Source organism: Papio anubis, chromosome 8 (assembly GCF_008728515.1).
Source record: "Papio anubis isolate 15944 chromosome 8, Panubis1.0, whole genome shotgun sequence".
Lineage (NCBI taxonomy): Eukaryota > Metazoa > Chordata > Mammalia > Primates > Cercopithecidae > Papio > Papio anubis.
The window spans coordinates 130,873,496-130,891,204 of NC_044983.1; the positions used below are offsets into that span (position 1 = coordinate 130,873,496).

General features: G+C 36.7%; 1 protein-coding gene across 9 annotated transcripts in view; it reads left to right on the plus strand.

Annotated features, from left to right (window-relative positions):
- The window catches only part of KHDRBS3 (KH RNA binding domain containing, signal transduction associated 3), a 205,786-nt gene that overhangs the window by 141,849 nt on the left and 46,228 nt on the right, over positions 1 to 17,709 (plus strand). For all 9 annotated transcript variants that reach the window (XM_009213635.4, XM_009213641.4, XM_009213634.4 and 6 more), the window contains exon 7: positions 15,351 to 15,433. In XM_009213635.4, coding sequence (XP_009211899.1) covers positions 15,351 to 15,433 — 83 coding nt within the window. The remainder of the gene's footprint in view (positions 1 to 15,350; positions 15,434 to 17,709) is intronic.

Below are 17,709 nucleotides of genomic sequence, written 5' to 3' on the forward strand. Positions count from 1 at the left end.
CAAGCAGGCCTGCCTTGTCTCTGTGTTCCCCAGTGTCATGACTCACTAAGGCTGTGTAAGATGAAAGTTGTCTTGAAGAAACCACTGTTGCTACCATAAATGGTGCCCTCATCTGTACATGGGAATAGAGGGACCACTGTTTTCTCTTTGTGATAAGAATAAACTCTTCTGAAATTTTAATGACTAGGAACATCAATGAAGGTCTTTAGGGGAAACAAAATGTATTTTTTAGTATACATGTTGTTATTTAATGTGGATTTTATTTAAGGACTCAAGGAAGTCATCCTTCTCACTTTTTTTAGAAAGCTAGAGCTCAGCTGAAGCTTTAACTGTATGACTAGTTTGGGGATTTTTGTAGAGACGAGAGTTGTACTGACGGCAAATTTCCCCAATGCAGTGACTACTCACATAATGTTTGACAGTTAACTAATCTCAAAACTGCTTCAATTATCTTGTTTTCCACAGTGAGAAATTTAATTAAAACAGAGTACAGATTGTGAAAAGGTTATTTATGAAAATGCATTTTAAATGGAATTGAAAAGCCTAGGGACACCTTTTTATTTTAGATAAAAAGATGAAGGTTCTATAATTTTTCATATTCATTTTACCAGAAGCCAGGGTAAAAGCAGTATGCAATTTACTTGAAATGTCTATCAGAAGCCTCACAAATCAATCTTTTGCCTAAATTGCTTGAAAGGTTGACTTATTTTAGAAATGTAAGACTTTAGGAAATAAGTTCAGATTTAAAACTTCCGAGTGTGGAAGTTTTTTTTTGGTTTTGGTTTTTTTTCTTCCTACTTTAAAACAACAACCAAACACCTTATCAAGGTAGCAGAAAGCTCTAAAATGAAAATGTCATTAAGGCATGGAAAGCAAATTTTGCTGTCATAATTAGGCTTGCCCGTCCAAGTTTGTTGAGCTATGATGGTTTTATTTGAGCTGATGTGACAGATGTAACATATTCCTCAGGTGAATTAGGGCAGAGGCAGGGAAAGGAACTTGTGAACCACTAGATTATTCGTTTGTTATAATGAATTTTCTGCAAGAACCTGCCACGTTAGTTTTACACCAGCATTCATAGAACACGGTCTCTGCCTTTAAGTAGATTAGAGTCTAAGAAGGAACATAGTGTTGGGGAGGAAAAATAATTTTCTCTCTACCTTCTGAGTTCTTAGCTGGAATGCACCCAAAAGAAAAATAAGTTTTTTGACATGTATATTTTATATATATGTGAGAGATACTCAGGGAATTAGTAAATCTCAAAGAGGTGGCTTAGAACTCTGGTTTATATAGCATCTTCCGTAAGGAACAGTAAATTTTTGCAGAAATGACTAGATAGACAAAGGCAAAGGACTGTAAGTCTCTAGGGAGAGCAAATTCTGGAAAGGTAAATAAATGGAAGTTTGTTATGTAGATTCCTCTGTTGGCATCTCAGGCTAATAAGGGTCCAGAGTTACCTTTGTGAGCCTCAGTGTCTTACTCCTGTAATCCCAGCACTTTGGGAGGCCAGAGTTGGAAGATTGCTTGAGGCCAGGAGTTCAAGACCAGGCTGGGCAGCATATTGAGACCCTGTCTCTGCAAAACTAAAATAAATTTAACAAAATAAACTGTTTTTGGTGATCAACCTTGGTCCCTCCTGGTAGAAAGGGGAGGAGGGAAACCTTTACCTTTATAAATTTATGTCTTGCTTTGATGCAGATATAAGAGGGCAGAGAGCTTTTTTAATCTGCTGATTCTCAGTTAGCTTCAGCTCAAAATAATCTTTATGCTAAAGTGGCATATTTTGGGTTGGCATGCCTGATCTCCTGCAGTAGTTATCACCCTCACTTTGAATTCTTTCATAATTACTTGTGTATTTTAGTTGGTCAGTCTGTTATTTGGATCCACAAGTATACATCTTATTTAAGGTATTTATCTTAGAGTAATGTAAGTACTCTTTTATTTTTCTTATTACTTTCCATTATAGTCTAAGTTATTAATGGTAGGTAGGAGCCATGCCTTTTGATCTACAGGACCCAGTATATAGTAAATACTCAATGTTAGATTTCTTTCTTTTTCGGTTGAGACAGGTCTTGTTCTGTCACCTAAGCTGGAGTGCAGTGGCGCAGTTACAACTCACTGCAGTCTCAGTGTCCGGGACTCAAGCGATCCTCTGCCTCAGCATTCTGAGTAGCTGGCGCCCCATGTGTGCCACTGTGCCCGGCTAATTTTCTTATTTTTTATAGAGACAAGGTCTCACTTTGTTACCCAGAATGGTCTCAGACTCCTGGCCTCAAGCAACCCTCCTGCCTTGGCTTCCACAAGTGCTGGGATTACAGGTGTGAGCCACTGTGCCCAGCCTGGATTTCCTGATGCAGAGACAAAACAGTTAAGCTTGAGAATTAGAACACCTATAATTGACTTATGTACAAAAAATAGGGAGGAACAAACAGGAGAGAGAACTGCTTGATGGAATGTGGTAAGAACTTAGAGGAGATACCAAACGGGAAGGGGATGAGTAGCATTCAGGTAGGAGGAACCAAGAGGTCTCCCTGCACAGACTCTATGTGATATTTAAAGGTGTAGACACAGGGAGAATCTTAGTGTGCTTCAGTCAGCCAGAAGAATTTTTGTGATGTCCATTATTGATGAGGTTTATTGTCATCTTTATCTTTATACATTTTTATTCTATTCATTTTGTTTATAGGTAGAATAGAGTGTGAGGTACATAACAGGATGTGGAATCAGGACTGTAGTGGTTAAAAGTAAATAAAATAAAAAAGCAGATTTAAAATAGAACCACGTTGTCAGGCTGGGTGACAGAAGTGGAAGGCCAGCTGGCCATCGTGATGTGTTCTTATAGTGTGGCATTATCCTGGAGAGTTCACTACAGTACAGGGTCTGGCCCTCAATTTTATAGGGCCAGGCAGTGTATCATAGGAGTTAAAAGCAAAGTTGGGAGCCAGACTGACTTTACAGTCCTTGTCCTGTCTTTAATTGCTGTGTGACCTTACCCAAATTGCTTAACTGTTCTGTGCCTCAGTTGCTAATTCAAAGATGGAAATACTCGGGCTTATCACATGAGATTGTTAGGTTATAAAGATGAGGTAAGTTATCTTGTGGAAAGTACTTGATACCTGACACATAAAAGGTGATATATAAGTATTTTATTGTTGTTGGCGCAGAAATCTAATTCTTCAGTTTACCAGTGTAGCTCAGTCTTTCAGGGCATACTCTTGCTGTATGTTGGACAGTAATATATAAAAATTATAATATCCAGTACTATTCACATGTGCTAGAATGACTAAAATTAAAAAGGTACTTTCAATTGTGGACTGGGATGTGGCATAGTAGGAACTCTGATGCACTGCTGTGGGAAAGTACAGTGCTGCAGCCACTTTGGAATACTGTCTGGTATATTTGGCTGTCTGTGATGAGCACAGCCCTCCCCAGGACCTAGCAGTCCTGCTTCTGGGTAATTCCTCACCAGAGATGCATATGGAGGTGCACTGGAAGAGTGTGTAAGAATCCTGTAGGCAAAACCTAGAAAGAAGCAAAATGTCTATCAATAGTAAAATGGATGAACAAATTATAGTGTAATAATTTAGTATTTTAAAGCAGTAAGAATAAATCAAGTGTTGCTACACACAACATCGGTGAATCTTACATAATAATGAAGGAAAAATGGCACAAAATAGTAGATATTCTGATTTCATTTATATAAAGCTCAAAGCAGGCAAAATTCATTGATGGTGCTGAGAGTCAGGATGGTGGTTACTTTCGTGGGAAGATGGTGATTCAGAGGGAACAAGGGCAGCTTCTGGCAACTGTTGATGTTCCATTTCTGGATCTGAGCATTGGTTACTTTTTTACTCCTGCTGTGTAGCTTGGTTGTACTCAGTTGGTAAGAATTCACAAAGCTGTGTACTTAGGATTTGTACCTTTTTATGACTTATTTTATGCTTGAATAAAAAGTTTAAAAATATGACCAATTTGTGAGTTAAGAGAATTGATAAGACTAAATAGACCAGCTGCTCTCATTTAGAACAGAGTAACACATCTTCCTTCAAGCAGATCTGTTATTAGACCACGTGATAATCTGACAGTTTCTCAGTAAGTCTGAAAGCAGAGCAGAGAATAATCTTAATGCAAATATTATCCAACTCTGATAGCCTGTTCTTAACATTTTCCCTGTATAGAAGCCTCTGCACTTTGAATTACATGTGCCTTTTGGTGGGCCAGGAGCCATTTCCCCTTTACAGTGGGACTAAAGACACTTGGCATCTCTCATCTGGCCCATCATTCAAAGAGGGGCTGTTGTTCTTCTCAAGGAAGAACCCTTGGAAGAGTGAATGAATCAGTATAAATCCATGACTAATGAAACGCTCACCCTGTGCCAGGCACTGGGAACACAGTGGTAGACAGGCAGATGAAGCCCTTGTTCTCGTGGAGACTCAGTTCTGCTGGGAGACATGGACAATAATACATATTGGGTATTGATGAAAGTCAGCTTCCAGACTCTTGCTGAGCATGACTACAAAAGGTGAAAGAAACAATCAACAAATAAACAAAAAAATCTTAGAAGGCATGGAAGCTAAAATGGTTAAAAAATAATAATAACTGGGCCAACAGCTTAAAGGAAAATGAAAATGAAAGGCGGTTTTCCTCTGAATCACATAGTATGAAAAATGACTCGTGTGACTGTTTCCTCAACTGTCTTAAGAATGGCACATAACTAGTATCATTCTAGATACAGAGGAAAGACATTAATTCATTTTCTACACAGTGGATGTCTTAGGACATCAGATTTCGTTCTCTGGTGGAACCCTGGTAAGAAAGACTGCTAGGAGCTTCTGCCAGTTTCTAAAGAAGGTAGGTGAGAATGTGAACTGAGTCTTAAAAGAAACCTAGAGCCCAGAGAAGTTTTAAAAAATGGGCCTTAAGGGTCCACCCCATTTAGGTGAAGGGACTGATAAATCCCCTTTGCTGTGGAATGGATCCCAGAGAAGCTGTACTTCCAGAGAACACACTGATACTCAGCTTCCAATCATAGCAGTCCTTTGTGGGACTAAGGTTAACCTAGACTTGCCAATTCTATTCTGAAGAAATATAGCAACATAGTCCTGAAATTATTTTTTTCATGTGTAATTGCTGATATTCAATAAAAAATTAGGCATACAAGAAGGTACTATAATAAACTAAGGAAAAGTACAGAAGTAGACACAGTGGACTCAGATAGCAGATATTAACTATACTCAATTATAAAAAAGAAATTAAAAAATAAATTTGATGATTTAAACTGAACTGGAATGTATAGAAAAATAGACATTTTGTAACTGAAAAGAACTACATGGATAGGTTCAGTAGCAGATTAGACAGAGCTGGAGGAAGAACTGGTGTGCTGGAAGTTAGATCAGCAAAGCATGAAGAGACTGGACCACATGGAAAGGACCCTGAGCACAGAGTCTCTCATGGCCACCTTGCTCCTTTAAAGCCCAGAGGTTCCACGTGGTCTGGTCCCTGCACCTCTCTCCCAGCTCACTCCACTTTTACTTCTTGTCTTACTCTATTCCTGCTGCTATAGCAAAATTATAATATTAATAAACCATAATAATGTGATGTAATTAGATACCTTAGATGCATAATTTATAGAAGAAATGTATTCTCACATTTTTGGAGGCTGTGTAGTCCAAGATCAAGACACCTGCAGATTAAATGGTGAAGGCTTGCTCTCTGATTCATTGATGGTGCCTCTTGCAGTGTCCTCACAGGGCGGATGGACAAAATGGATGGCAGGGACTGGAGGGTCAGGCAGCTCTCTGAAGCCTGTCACGAAGGCATTATACCAGTTCATAAGAGTAGAGCCTGCATGTCTTAAGCACTTTCCAAGAGGCCCAACTTCTTAATTCCACCGCAATGGACATTAAGTTTCAACATAAATGTTGAAAGTACACAAACATGCAAACCACAGCACTCCTCTGCCTCATGGCCTTTATGCTTGCTGTTCATTCTATCTGAAATACTCTCCCGCTAGTCCCCTAAAATCCGTGTGACCAGCTCCCTCATGGTTTTCACATTTGTATTCAAAGTCTCTTATCTGAAAGGACCTCTCTGGCCACAGTGTCTAAACTCTCAAACCTCCCCAACACTCTCATTGTCTTATATACCATATATTTTGATTGGTTTTGTTTCTCTGCTTCCCCATGAGGACAAAGATTTTCATTTTGTTTTGTTGGTGATGGATGCTATGTCCCCAGTGCTCAGCACAGTGCCTGACACATAGTCGGCATTCAGCAACATCTGCTTCCCAGGATAGATGGAAAGATGTCCATAAAAATCTGTAGCATGATGCAAGGTTAATATGGATCCAATGAAATTTAGTTATTCCCCCTTTTTCCTATCTTTGTGGAATTTCTGGTTTAATTTCATTTTCTTTAATTTTTAAATTTACAGTTAGTTTTCCCTTCACTTGTTCGTAGGATTTCTGACTTCATTGTTATTTTGTTTTTCTGTCAGTGTATTTTTCAGCACCTTGACAAATTAAACAAATGAAATTCTATCTCAGTTGGATATGAACTAAGAGAAGAGATCCTATGAATGATTGACACAGACATATTTTAAAAGGCTATATTCAGATGTGGATAGAATGGCAGCTAATCTTGGTCAGTCATTACCTAAAATCCAAAGTAGTTAATACAAGTATTTGCAGGATGGAAATGTAGACATCACATTTTAGAGAAAGTTTTAAGAATTCATCTTATTCTATAAAAGTCAAATACCTGGATAGCTTTGATTTTTCTCTGGTCTGAAAGCTTGAGAGTGTTAAAAGGAATAGGTCTTTAGCTAAAAAAAACTACGTTTATTAGGTATGAACTGTGCCAAACAATTTTCATAAGTATTTTTTGGCTAATCTTCCCACAAGCATTGGCTACAACCAGGAGGTATATTATGATTACCATTTTGCAAATTTTGAAATTGGGCTTCAGCGAGATTAGTGACTTCCCCAAAGCCACACAGCTAGTAAATAGCAGATCTGGAATTTGAACATAGTCATCAGACTCCAAAGACTGATGCAAAGAAGTTGTATTGTCTAGAAGTCACATAATATTTTCCTCACAGCCCTAAAGTAAACAACTGGGCATGTGATTTAATTCTTAAATGATGACTTATTTAAATGATAGGAGAAAGATTCTTATTTAGAATTGTTAATATGGTAATTTTTATCTTTAGTTGACTTTGTGATGTGCTCATAGTCTAATTAATGCGTCTCAGAGGTGATACTACATCAACCCGGATACTGTTACCCAGAACCCCAGTGAAAACTGAATTTCTGAAAAGACTGTTTTCAGTTAATGTTTGTTCTTTAAACTCAATCAAATTATAAGACTAAGCTTTTAGCACTGTGTTTTATATGAAAACTTTTTCCATGTTGAAGTGACCGGTTTCCCAATTAAAGTGAGATGTCAGATAGCGTAATTACATTCTTTTAAAACGACTCAAAACTGAAACAGTATTTTAAAAATCACTTTTTAAAATTCATCTGTTCATTTAAAATGATTTTTTCCAGGTTTACATGTGATTTTACTTGTAACAGAAATAGAATTAAATAGGTCATACTGTTTCCTTTACCCTGGAAAATCTCTTCTTTTCAAAGCAAGATTTCTCTGGTGTTTGGCCGTGTGTCGGTTTGAGTTTTATAGGTCAGGAATGACAAATGAAGAATCTCCACCTGTGTAAGAATACATCTTCCCTTCCTGTAGCCTGGCATCCGCCAAGCAGACAGCTCACCACTGCCAGCTCAGTGCCGTTTCTAAGCTGAAAAGTCAGACTTGATGAATAAGCAAGTCTTTTTAATGAGGCAAACATTATTTATGTTTATAATACTAATTTCTCATCCATGTTTGTTCAGTTTTTAATAATGTTCTGATTTCAGAAGTAGAATACAGAGTTCCATAGGCAATTTTCTGCTGAAGGCAGGGAATCTAAGACTGATACTTAATGTTTGACAGAAAATGATATAGGTGAGTTCTTGTCATCAAATTTTACAGTATTGTAATACTGCATTTTATTATACAGTATCTCCTCAAGTTGCATTTTTCTTAAAGAAGCACTTAACTACATTTCCTGCCACTTGTCATTAATTAGTTCTTTTTGTCATTTGTTCAACAAACGTGACCACATGCCTCCTATGTGCTAGACACTGGGAATACAAGAGAAAAGGTCTGCTTTTTACCCTTAAGGACCTTACAGACTTACTAGTCTGTAACTGTATGCAAAGAAATAATTACAGGAGCTGTGAATATACAAGTTATTAGTTATCATGGACGCAGGAAGGAGAGAGGGATAATTCAGCCTGGATTCTTCTTGCTGGCTCACCAAAAAGGTGATGTCAGAGGAAACAGCCTGTGCAGAGGAATTGCGGGTGAAACGACACAGCTGCTGCAGGGTCATCGCGCAGGTGCTGAAGCACACAGCACCAAGCAGCAGTGGCAGGCACCTCCCTGGGTGAGTTACTGTGGGCAGAACTGTGAGAGGCTTAGGAATTTGTTCTTTATCTTGTATCTTTGTTTATAAGTTAATCTCCCCCTATTGTTCTCAGGACAAAGGAGTGCGGAATGGAGATTTTAAGCAGGCAGGGAAGCAGTACAAGTGAGGATTTGCATTCTAGGTGTATAATTTTGGAGGAATGTTTAGATAAGGAAGCATTAGAAATCCAGGATCAGTTAGGGTCTCTAACTAGTCCAGTTGAAGAATTCTGAATGATTCTGATGAATCTAATAATTCTGAATGAAATGATTCACATTAGGAATGTAGAGGAAGGGGGAATGGGTGTGAGAGAGATTTAGGGAGATTAAAAATAGACTCATTGGCTAGTTGGATGACAATGGGATGGTAAAGCAGAAAGCATTGATTTTCTCCAGATGTTAATGCCTTCCTAGTTGTGTGTGGACTGATGGATTCTCACCACAGTATTAGAGATCTCTTGTATCTCCAGCACTGCCTTGCTCACAAGTGCATGGCCTGATTTTTAAAGTGCAAGGAAAGGGATAAAACATCTTTGCAGTATATTTTGACAACATAGGGGTGCGGTATGTATGTATGTATTTGAGATAAGGTCTTGCTTGGTCATCCAGACTGGAATGCAGCGGCATGGTCTTGGCCCTGCACGGCCTTGGTCTGCAGCCTTCGCCTCCCGGGCTCAAGCAATCCTTCCACCACAGCCTCTCGAGGAGCTGGGAATACAGGTGCCCACCACCATGCCTGGCTAAGTTTTGTGTTTTTTTAGTGGAGACAAGATTTCTCCGTGTTGCCAAGACTGGTCTCAAACTCCTGGACTCAAACAATCCGCCCACCTCAGCCTTCCAAAGTGCTAGGATTAGTAAAGGAGCTTTATTAAGCTTCTTCCAGAGGAAATTCCTTAGATTGCTTATAACTTTATACTGCCAGGTTTCCTCACTTTTGGTCATCTGATGAATGGCTAGAGGCTCTGGAGATATATGGACCAGCTGAGGAAAATTCAGGAAAGAGGTGAGAGGACTAAACAAAGAAGAATTTGGCCTGCTTTGCCTCTAGAGGCATTCAATCCAGCAATGTAATGATCATCTTTTAAGTCGTCATCATGTTCCAGGCACTGTTGCTACTCTGTGCCTGGTGAGGTAGTGTGAAAGAATTAATAAGACACAATCCATATTCAGAAAGGTAGGTGAGGCAAAAGCAAGGCATATCCTATGCAGCCCAGTAATAGAAGTATATATATTAGGTCCATTGTTGGCGTAACAAAGGTGTCATAGACGGTTTTCATGGGATTGAGAAGTTATAACAGAATTGGAAGCTCTCATTTTAACCTCACCTTGAAAAATTCACTAGACAGAGAGGGCAGGCCAGAGACGCATAGGAAACAGCACATGAAGTAGAAATAGTCATTGCATGGGAGGCACAGAACATATTGCAGAAAAATGAGTCTGACATGTAGACTGGGGCTTGTCACAATGGGGTTCTCTAGGAGCAAATACGGAAATGTGAAAAATTACACAAAAATTTCAAATATAAAGAAAATCTTTCAGCATATCTGAGCAGTGCCAGCAGTGAAGCGTAGTGAGTTCCTCATCCCAGGTCTTGGCAAGCTTTTCAAGAATAGATTCTAAGCTTAGATGTGTGCTTGATCTAAATCTTGGACATCCCCTTCTATACTTTGATTCCACTCAATTATCTGTTGAGTCATAGCAAATAATGCATTCACTATTTTTTTAATTTCTATCTTAGCCTCAGAAACATCTACTGAAGAATTTTATAATACAAAACTATGTAAATAAGAAAAAATGAGCAACCGGTGGTTCAGAACACTGGAAGAAGATGGGAGCGTTAGGGAAAAAAGGGAGGCCTGCTAAACCCTCAGATCACCCAGTCCTCAGACAAAAAAAATCTTAAGGTTTAGAGGCTGTTACCTAGCTCCACTACTCTCTACTCTTCCTCATTTTAATCATTTGCTGAATCATTTGTTTATTGGTTAATCCCCCTTCACTGTTGTTCTCAGCCAGTGACCTCTTCTCCTTCCTTGTGGTAAAAATAGTAGATGTTCAACAAGAATTCCCTGTGCTCTCTGCCTGGAAACTTAGACACTGATTTGCAGTCACACTCAGCTTTTCCTCCTTTTCTCCTATTGCAGTCTGCTTCATGCTTCCCTATGTGTTTCAAGTGTTGTCCACTGAACAAATAATACTCGTCATAATGGAAGTACAAAATATTCACCAGCATGGCCAAATCAAACTGCGAAATCCTCCTGAATGAAATCTTGTGAAAATTGCAAATTTAATATCTTAATATCTTCAGTGTAAAAATATCAAAGTCAGTAATTCAAAGACCTAAACAGTTTGAAAATTCAAATAAATTGCTAGTATTGTAATATCTGACAGAATAATTGAGTAAGGAATGAGTGTCATAACTGTAGGATTAAAACAGTATACTGCTTAATATTTTATTTTTTATAATTCTAATCATTTACAATCTTGATTCTTCAAATAAGCACAGAAATAGAATTATTTATTTGAAGAAGCATATTCTTTTCAAACTAACATTACTAAAGAAACCGTGATCTTTCATTTTGCCAAACTGTATGCACAATGCGGTGACCTAGTTTGCAAGTTTCAACCTTCATCTTCACCCTTTCTGTTTCATGCCCACACACCAAGAGATATTTCATAAACACAACATGAATGATGTCATCCAAATTCAAATCCTTATTCCTTAACTTGGTCCTTCATGAGCTAATGTTTAATTTTCTGGGTCTCCTCTTCCATTTGCACCATACAGAGGAACCATAACAAGCTATTTGATTCCTTGAATGAGCTTAGTTCTTGTCTTCCTGTACCTCCATTGTTTTGCACCTGCTGTTCATTCTGCCTAATACTAATTTTTAATCACTATTCTAATGGCAACTTCTACTTTCTGTAGTTTGAAACTAATTTCTAGCATTGATATACCTGGGAAAATTTCTTCCACTTTCTCTTTCCTAACTGGGCTGATCTATCCCACCTCAGTGCTTACCCTTGACTCAGCAGTTGACTTGTAGAATTATAGTTATCTCTTTAGTTGTCTGTCATCTGTCTCCCACTACTTACTAGACTCCTTTCCAACCATGGTGTCTAGCAGAGTGCCAGAAATGGCATGGGTGCTAAGTGATGAAGGTTTAATTTAATACAAATTTTCCTTCCATTAGGAGCTTCCAGCTTCTTTTAATTCATAAGAATTATTTGTAATGTCTGCATTTTGCTACTTACCTAATAACCAAAATCATCTCAAAGTATTTGTTTGTTGTCTGATAGCTTTCTCTTCCTTGATTAATTATTGGAAGATCATAGTGGAATTAGTAATCTACCTTTAGCTACTATGAAGAACACTGGCTTGCAAATTGTGTTATAATCATATTCATGACTTCTATTATTCCTCTGCCTCCATTTAATGACTATCATTTTATATTATACATTGTCATCAAAGTACAAAACATATAGCTCTTTGACAAATATTCAGTTGCTCTTTTCTAAAAAAGGTTTTTTTAAATATTAGTGATCATATGTAAATAAATTATTACTCCTACGAAGACAGCACCATCCTTCATATTAATATTTGTTTTACAAAGTTGAAAACTTTATAATACCACACTATTTTGATTACTGTAGCTTTATAGTAAATTTTGATCAGGGAAGACTTATGGTCTGTCCTGAAGAATGTTTCATGTGCAGTGGAGAAGAATGTGTATTCTGCTTCTTTTGAGTAGAGTGCTCTATAAATGTCTGTTAGGTATAATTGATTTGTATTGTTGTTCAAATGTTTTTTTTCTTTTTTGGCCTTCTTTCTAGGTATTCTACTTATTACTGAAAGTGTATTGATGAAGTACCCAACTATTATTGTTGAATTTTCTATTTCTCTGTTTCATTCTGGTAGTTTTGCTTCATATATTTTGAAGCTCTATTGTTACGTGTATGTTTATATATATGCATACACGTTTATAATTATTTTACCTTCTTGATGGATTGATCTTTTTATCATTTTTCAAAATGTCGTTTTTCTCTAATAACAATTTTTGTCTTAAAGTCTCTTTTGTCTAATGTTAGTGTTATAGCTACTCTAGCACTCTTTTAGTTACTATTTTTGTGGAATATCTTCTTCCATACTTTTCCTTTCAACCTGTTTTTATGTTTGAACCTAAAGTGTGTCTCTTGTAGACAGCATGTGGTTGGATCATTTTTTCCATGATGCTAATTTCTGCCTTTTAGTAGGTGTGTTTAATCCTTTTACACTTAATGTAATTACTGATAATGTAGGATTTATACCTGCCACCTTGCCATTTGTTTTCTACATGTTTTAGGTCTTTTCTTGTACCTTACTTCATTCTTTTGTGTTAAATGTTTTCTTTTTATTCACTGCACTACTTTATTTGTTGTTTCTTTTTCTACATTTTTATTTTTAAATTATTTATGTTGCTTTCTCAGAATTAAACCAACACAAAAATGCTCTTTAATAGCTCCATTCTCTCCACTCATTTTTGTCTTATTACTGTCATACAAATTACATCTTTAGACACTGTGTACCCATCAACATGGATTTATAATTATTTATTCATGTATTTGTCTTTTAAATCAGATAGAAGGAAAAGAGAAATTTTTAAAAAAGTTTATACTATCTTTTATATTTACTTAAGAATTTACCAATGTTCTTTTGTTGTTGTTGTTGTTGTGTTTTGTTTTTTTTTTTAATGTGGAGTCAAATGACCTTTGTCTTAATTTCTCCTTCATTTTTGAAGGATAGCTTTGCTGGATGGAGAAATTTTAGTTGACAATCTTTTTTTTTTTTCTTGTTAATATGACTTCCCATTGTCTTCTGGCCTTTATGGTTTTTGTTAGAAATCAGCTGCTAATATTATAAAAATCTCTTGAATGTGATAAGTTGCTTCTCTCTTTCTACTTTCAAGATTCTTTGTCTTTGTCTTTCAGCAGTTTGACAATAACCATGTCTACATTTGGGTCTTTGAGTTTATCCTATTTGGAGACTATTGAGCTTCTTGGATGTGTAGATTAGTTTTTCATTAAATTTTGGAAGTTTTCAGCCATTGTTTCTCAAAATAATCTACTCACGTTTTTTCCTTTGGGTCTGTCAGTATGTATATGCTCATATATGTTCATACATTTGATGCTGTCCCATAGGTCTCTGATACTCTGTTCATTCATCTTTTTCTCTCTTCCTCAGACTGGATTTTCTCAACTCATCCATCTTCAAGATGACTAACTTTTTTCTTCATCCTAGTTCTATCTGCTGATGAGCTTCTAAAATGAGTATTTTACTTTAGTTATTGTACTTTGCAACTTAAGAATTTATTTTGGTTATTTTTTATGTTTTCTATATCTATATTATTTGTTTGATGAGACACTGTTCTTATACTTTTCTTTAGTTGGTTAGAAAGGCTATTATTTAATTCCTTGACTACACAACTATCCCCTGTTTATACCAAAATCCACACATAATCAAGTTTCATAATCAGCCCTGCAGAACATACATATTTGAAAAGTTGGTTTTCCATATATATAAGTTTCACATTCTATGAATACTGTATTTTTTAGTTGGAAAAAAACCTGCACTAAATGAACCTACACAATTCAAATATGTGTTGTTCAAGTGTCAACTGTATTGAAAATAACCAAATTAAAGTCTTTGTCTAGTAAGTCCAATGTCTCAGCTTCCTCAGGGACTGTTTCTATTGACTGCTTTTTTTCTTGTGTAGGGACATACTTTTGTGGGTTTTTTTGCATGTCTCAATTTTTTGTTGTTGTTTAAAACTGAACATTTAATGTGTAAACTCTGGAGATCAATTTTTTCCAGGGTTTCTTGTTTGTTTTTGTTATTTGTTTAGTGACTTTTCTAAACTAATCTTATAAAGTCTCTATTTTTTGTGTGTTGCTATTGAAGTCTCCTCTGTGTTAGTTTACTAGTCAGCTAATGATTGGGCAGAGATTTTAGTAAATGCCTGGAAACTTTCTAATCTTTGCCAAGGGCCTCTGGGTGAATATTGGGACTCATGCTTAACCTCAAGGTCAGCCAGAAGAGAGAGCTCAGAGCCCTGTCAGGTCTTTTCTGGGCATGAATGTGGTACTGTGAGTGGTCCCGGCCTTCTAGATTGCCAGGAATAATTCAGAGCTTTACAAGGCCTGTTTTGAACACCTCATTCCCTACTTTTCTTTTGAAGGTTTTTGATTAGCCCATTGTTTGCTCAGTTTTTCTTCACTACGTGAGGCAACAGAAATGTCAGACAATTGCCTCTAAGTATTTTCTTCAGATACCCAGAGGAAAAAGGCATTTTGCAAGGGCTAAAGTCTGAGTCAGGTCAAATGAAGACAGTGCTCTAGGAATGGGGTTTTGTCAGAACTCCAGCCTTGTTCTGCCCCCTCTAGCGGCATCCAGACTCCTGGTGATTGTGGCTGTAGGTTTTCAAGGTTCCTGCAGAGTTGGGGAGTGGGGCATGAGAATAAAACAAGTTAGAAGAGCGCAAAGCTCACTGTTCTTACCGGGATTCAGCCATTTTAAAAAAAAGAAAAAAGACAACATTTTCTAGATCTCTGCAATCTTTTGGTTAATTTCCAGGGTTCTGAAAATGACGATTCTAACCATTTTTACCAACTGCTCTTTCTTGGCTTTTGTAGAGAGAATGTGTGGAGGTTCTTCACCGTTTTCACTAAAGTCCCTCCTATATTTTTCTTTACACTATAAGTAGACATATAATTAAATGCTAGCTGAATTAATGGAAATTCACTAAAAGCAGAATGCTTCTTTCTTTTAGAAACTTCTCTGAATGTTTTTGTACTTCTCCTATTATGTTTTAGGACTATGATGATGGATATGGCACTGCTTATGATGAACAGAGTTATGATTCCTATGATAACAGCTATAGCACCCCAGCCCAAAGGTAAGAGTCAGTCTTTATTACCAGACCCCACAGCAGAAATCATTCTCTTCCACATTCATATATTCTGGGAAAAGTATGACAGTCAGCTAGAGAGGTTAATTTGGCTTGCCCTGTTTTTGTATGTGTTTAAATGGAGAAGCCATATCTGTTCTAGCAACCAGCTTGTATTACCCTACCCAAGTTTACTGTAATGTTAGAGAAATCAGGCTTGGGAAATAAAAACTGAAATTTTAGTCTAAAAATTTGACTTAAATGTTCAGTATAATTTGAGGAGGAACAATGGCCTCAAAGTCTGTGACTATTTAGTCTTAAGGCCCAAAATTACATTGGAACTGTGTAAGTATCCTACATTGTCAGTGCCTGGAGAAGAAACTATCAAAAGTTTTGTTTCCTATTCATAGAACATTTCAATTTCTAAGCAGCAACTCTCCTGTTTTCTAACAACTTCATACTCCTACCTGTGAAAAATGACTTAGCTGTAATTTATTTTCCAAAGAAATATTTACCCACAAATAAGTAAATGTTACCAGAGGCAAAACAGAGCTTCATATTACCTCTTCTGTTAATATTACCTTGATGTTCATTGATACATAAAATTAGTGTTTCTTATGTTGAGAATGTTGTCCTAAATACGTGGAAACCTTTTGTTTTATGTTTTAAATTCTAAGTGGAAGATAAAGGTAGACATATACACAAAACAAAATATTGGCTTTAGAGTGATTCCGAAGCATAAGAAAGTATGGACTATGAAGTGATTTTGATGAAACACAAATTCACTTTTGAACTCGTCCAGTGTCAGTCAAGCTTTGAACACATAGGTTCTCTTATTTGTTAACTCTGGTCCTGAGGTAGATAGGGATATAAAAAAAACTTTTTGTTTTTGCTCATACCAAATTTTATTCTTCTATAACTTGTAAGTATTGAGTAGCCTTTGAACTTTGACTCTCAACTGGTCTTTGTTGATGGAAGCCTGTATATCGTATTTGTACCCTTTAGTGTGTTGAGGGTAGACCTAACACTTACGGAGCCCAGACTGGCATGTGGTAAATGCTTGATAAGACTTTGTATACACCATCTCATTTGAGTATCCCAGCAACTTTATGAAGTATATGGCATTGTTTTCATTGTATACATGAAGAAAAGGGGCACAGAATTAAGTAATTTGCCAGAAATCATACAGTAAGTGGAAAGATGAAATTCTAAGTCAGATATTCTAACTCAAAGATTTGTACCCTTTATAAATACGTCCTCAGATTTTGTTTAAAAACATAAATATCCACAGATATTTCAATATGTAGTCTAAATATCCTAGCAAAGCAAGTCTCCCATCCCCACATTTGCTGAGTGAATACTGTATTCCTGGCACTGTTTCCATAAATTTTATAAGGCATTACAGTCTAGGTTTTTGAACACATCAGTCCTGACAACAGTACTCTAAAGCTGATAGTATTGCTGTAGATGAGGAGATCAGATAACCAAGAGTTTCTGGTGCTTGCTTGTGACCAAACAGCTGATAAAATGGTAACAGGTGTGTGACTGCCAAGTGCATATTCTTAACCCTGGTACATTCGTGTGAGAGGCTTACTGCTCGTTTCTGTTAGTTCTGTTCCCATATCTGTTATGGGATTGATATACAGTTATGCGTCATTTAACGACTGGGATATGATCTGAGAAATGTGTCTTTAGGCAATTTTGTCATTGTGTGAACATCATAGAATGTACTTACACACCTACATGATATAGCCTGCTACACATCTGGGCTGTATAGTCTACCTGCACAGCATGTTACTATAGTGAATACTGCAGGCAGTGGACATACAGTGGTATTTCTGTATCTAAACATGTGTAAACATAGAAAAACTTCAGTAAAAATATGGTATAAAAGATAAAAAGTGGTATACCCATATAGGGCACTTACCATGAATGCAGCTTGAAGGACTGGAAGTTGCTCTTGGGTGAGTCAGTGAGTGAGTGGTGAGTGAATGTGAAGGCCTAGGACATTACCATGCACCACTGCAGGCTTTATAAACACTAAACACTTAGGCTACACTCAATTCATTAAAAAGTTTTTTTCTTTCTTCTATAATAAATTAACCTTAGTTCCTGTAACTTCTTTACATTATAAACTTGCAGTTTTTATTAATTTTTGACTCTTGTAATAATACTTAGCTTAAAACACAAATGCATTGTACAACTGTACAAATATATTTCCTTTCTTCATATCCTTATTCTATATACTTTTATCGATTTTAAATTTTTTTTTTTTTTTTTTTTTT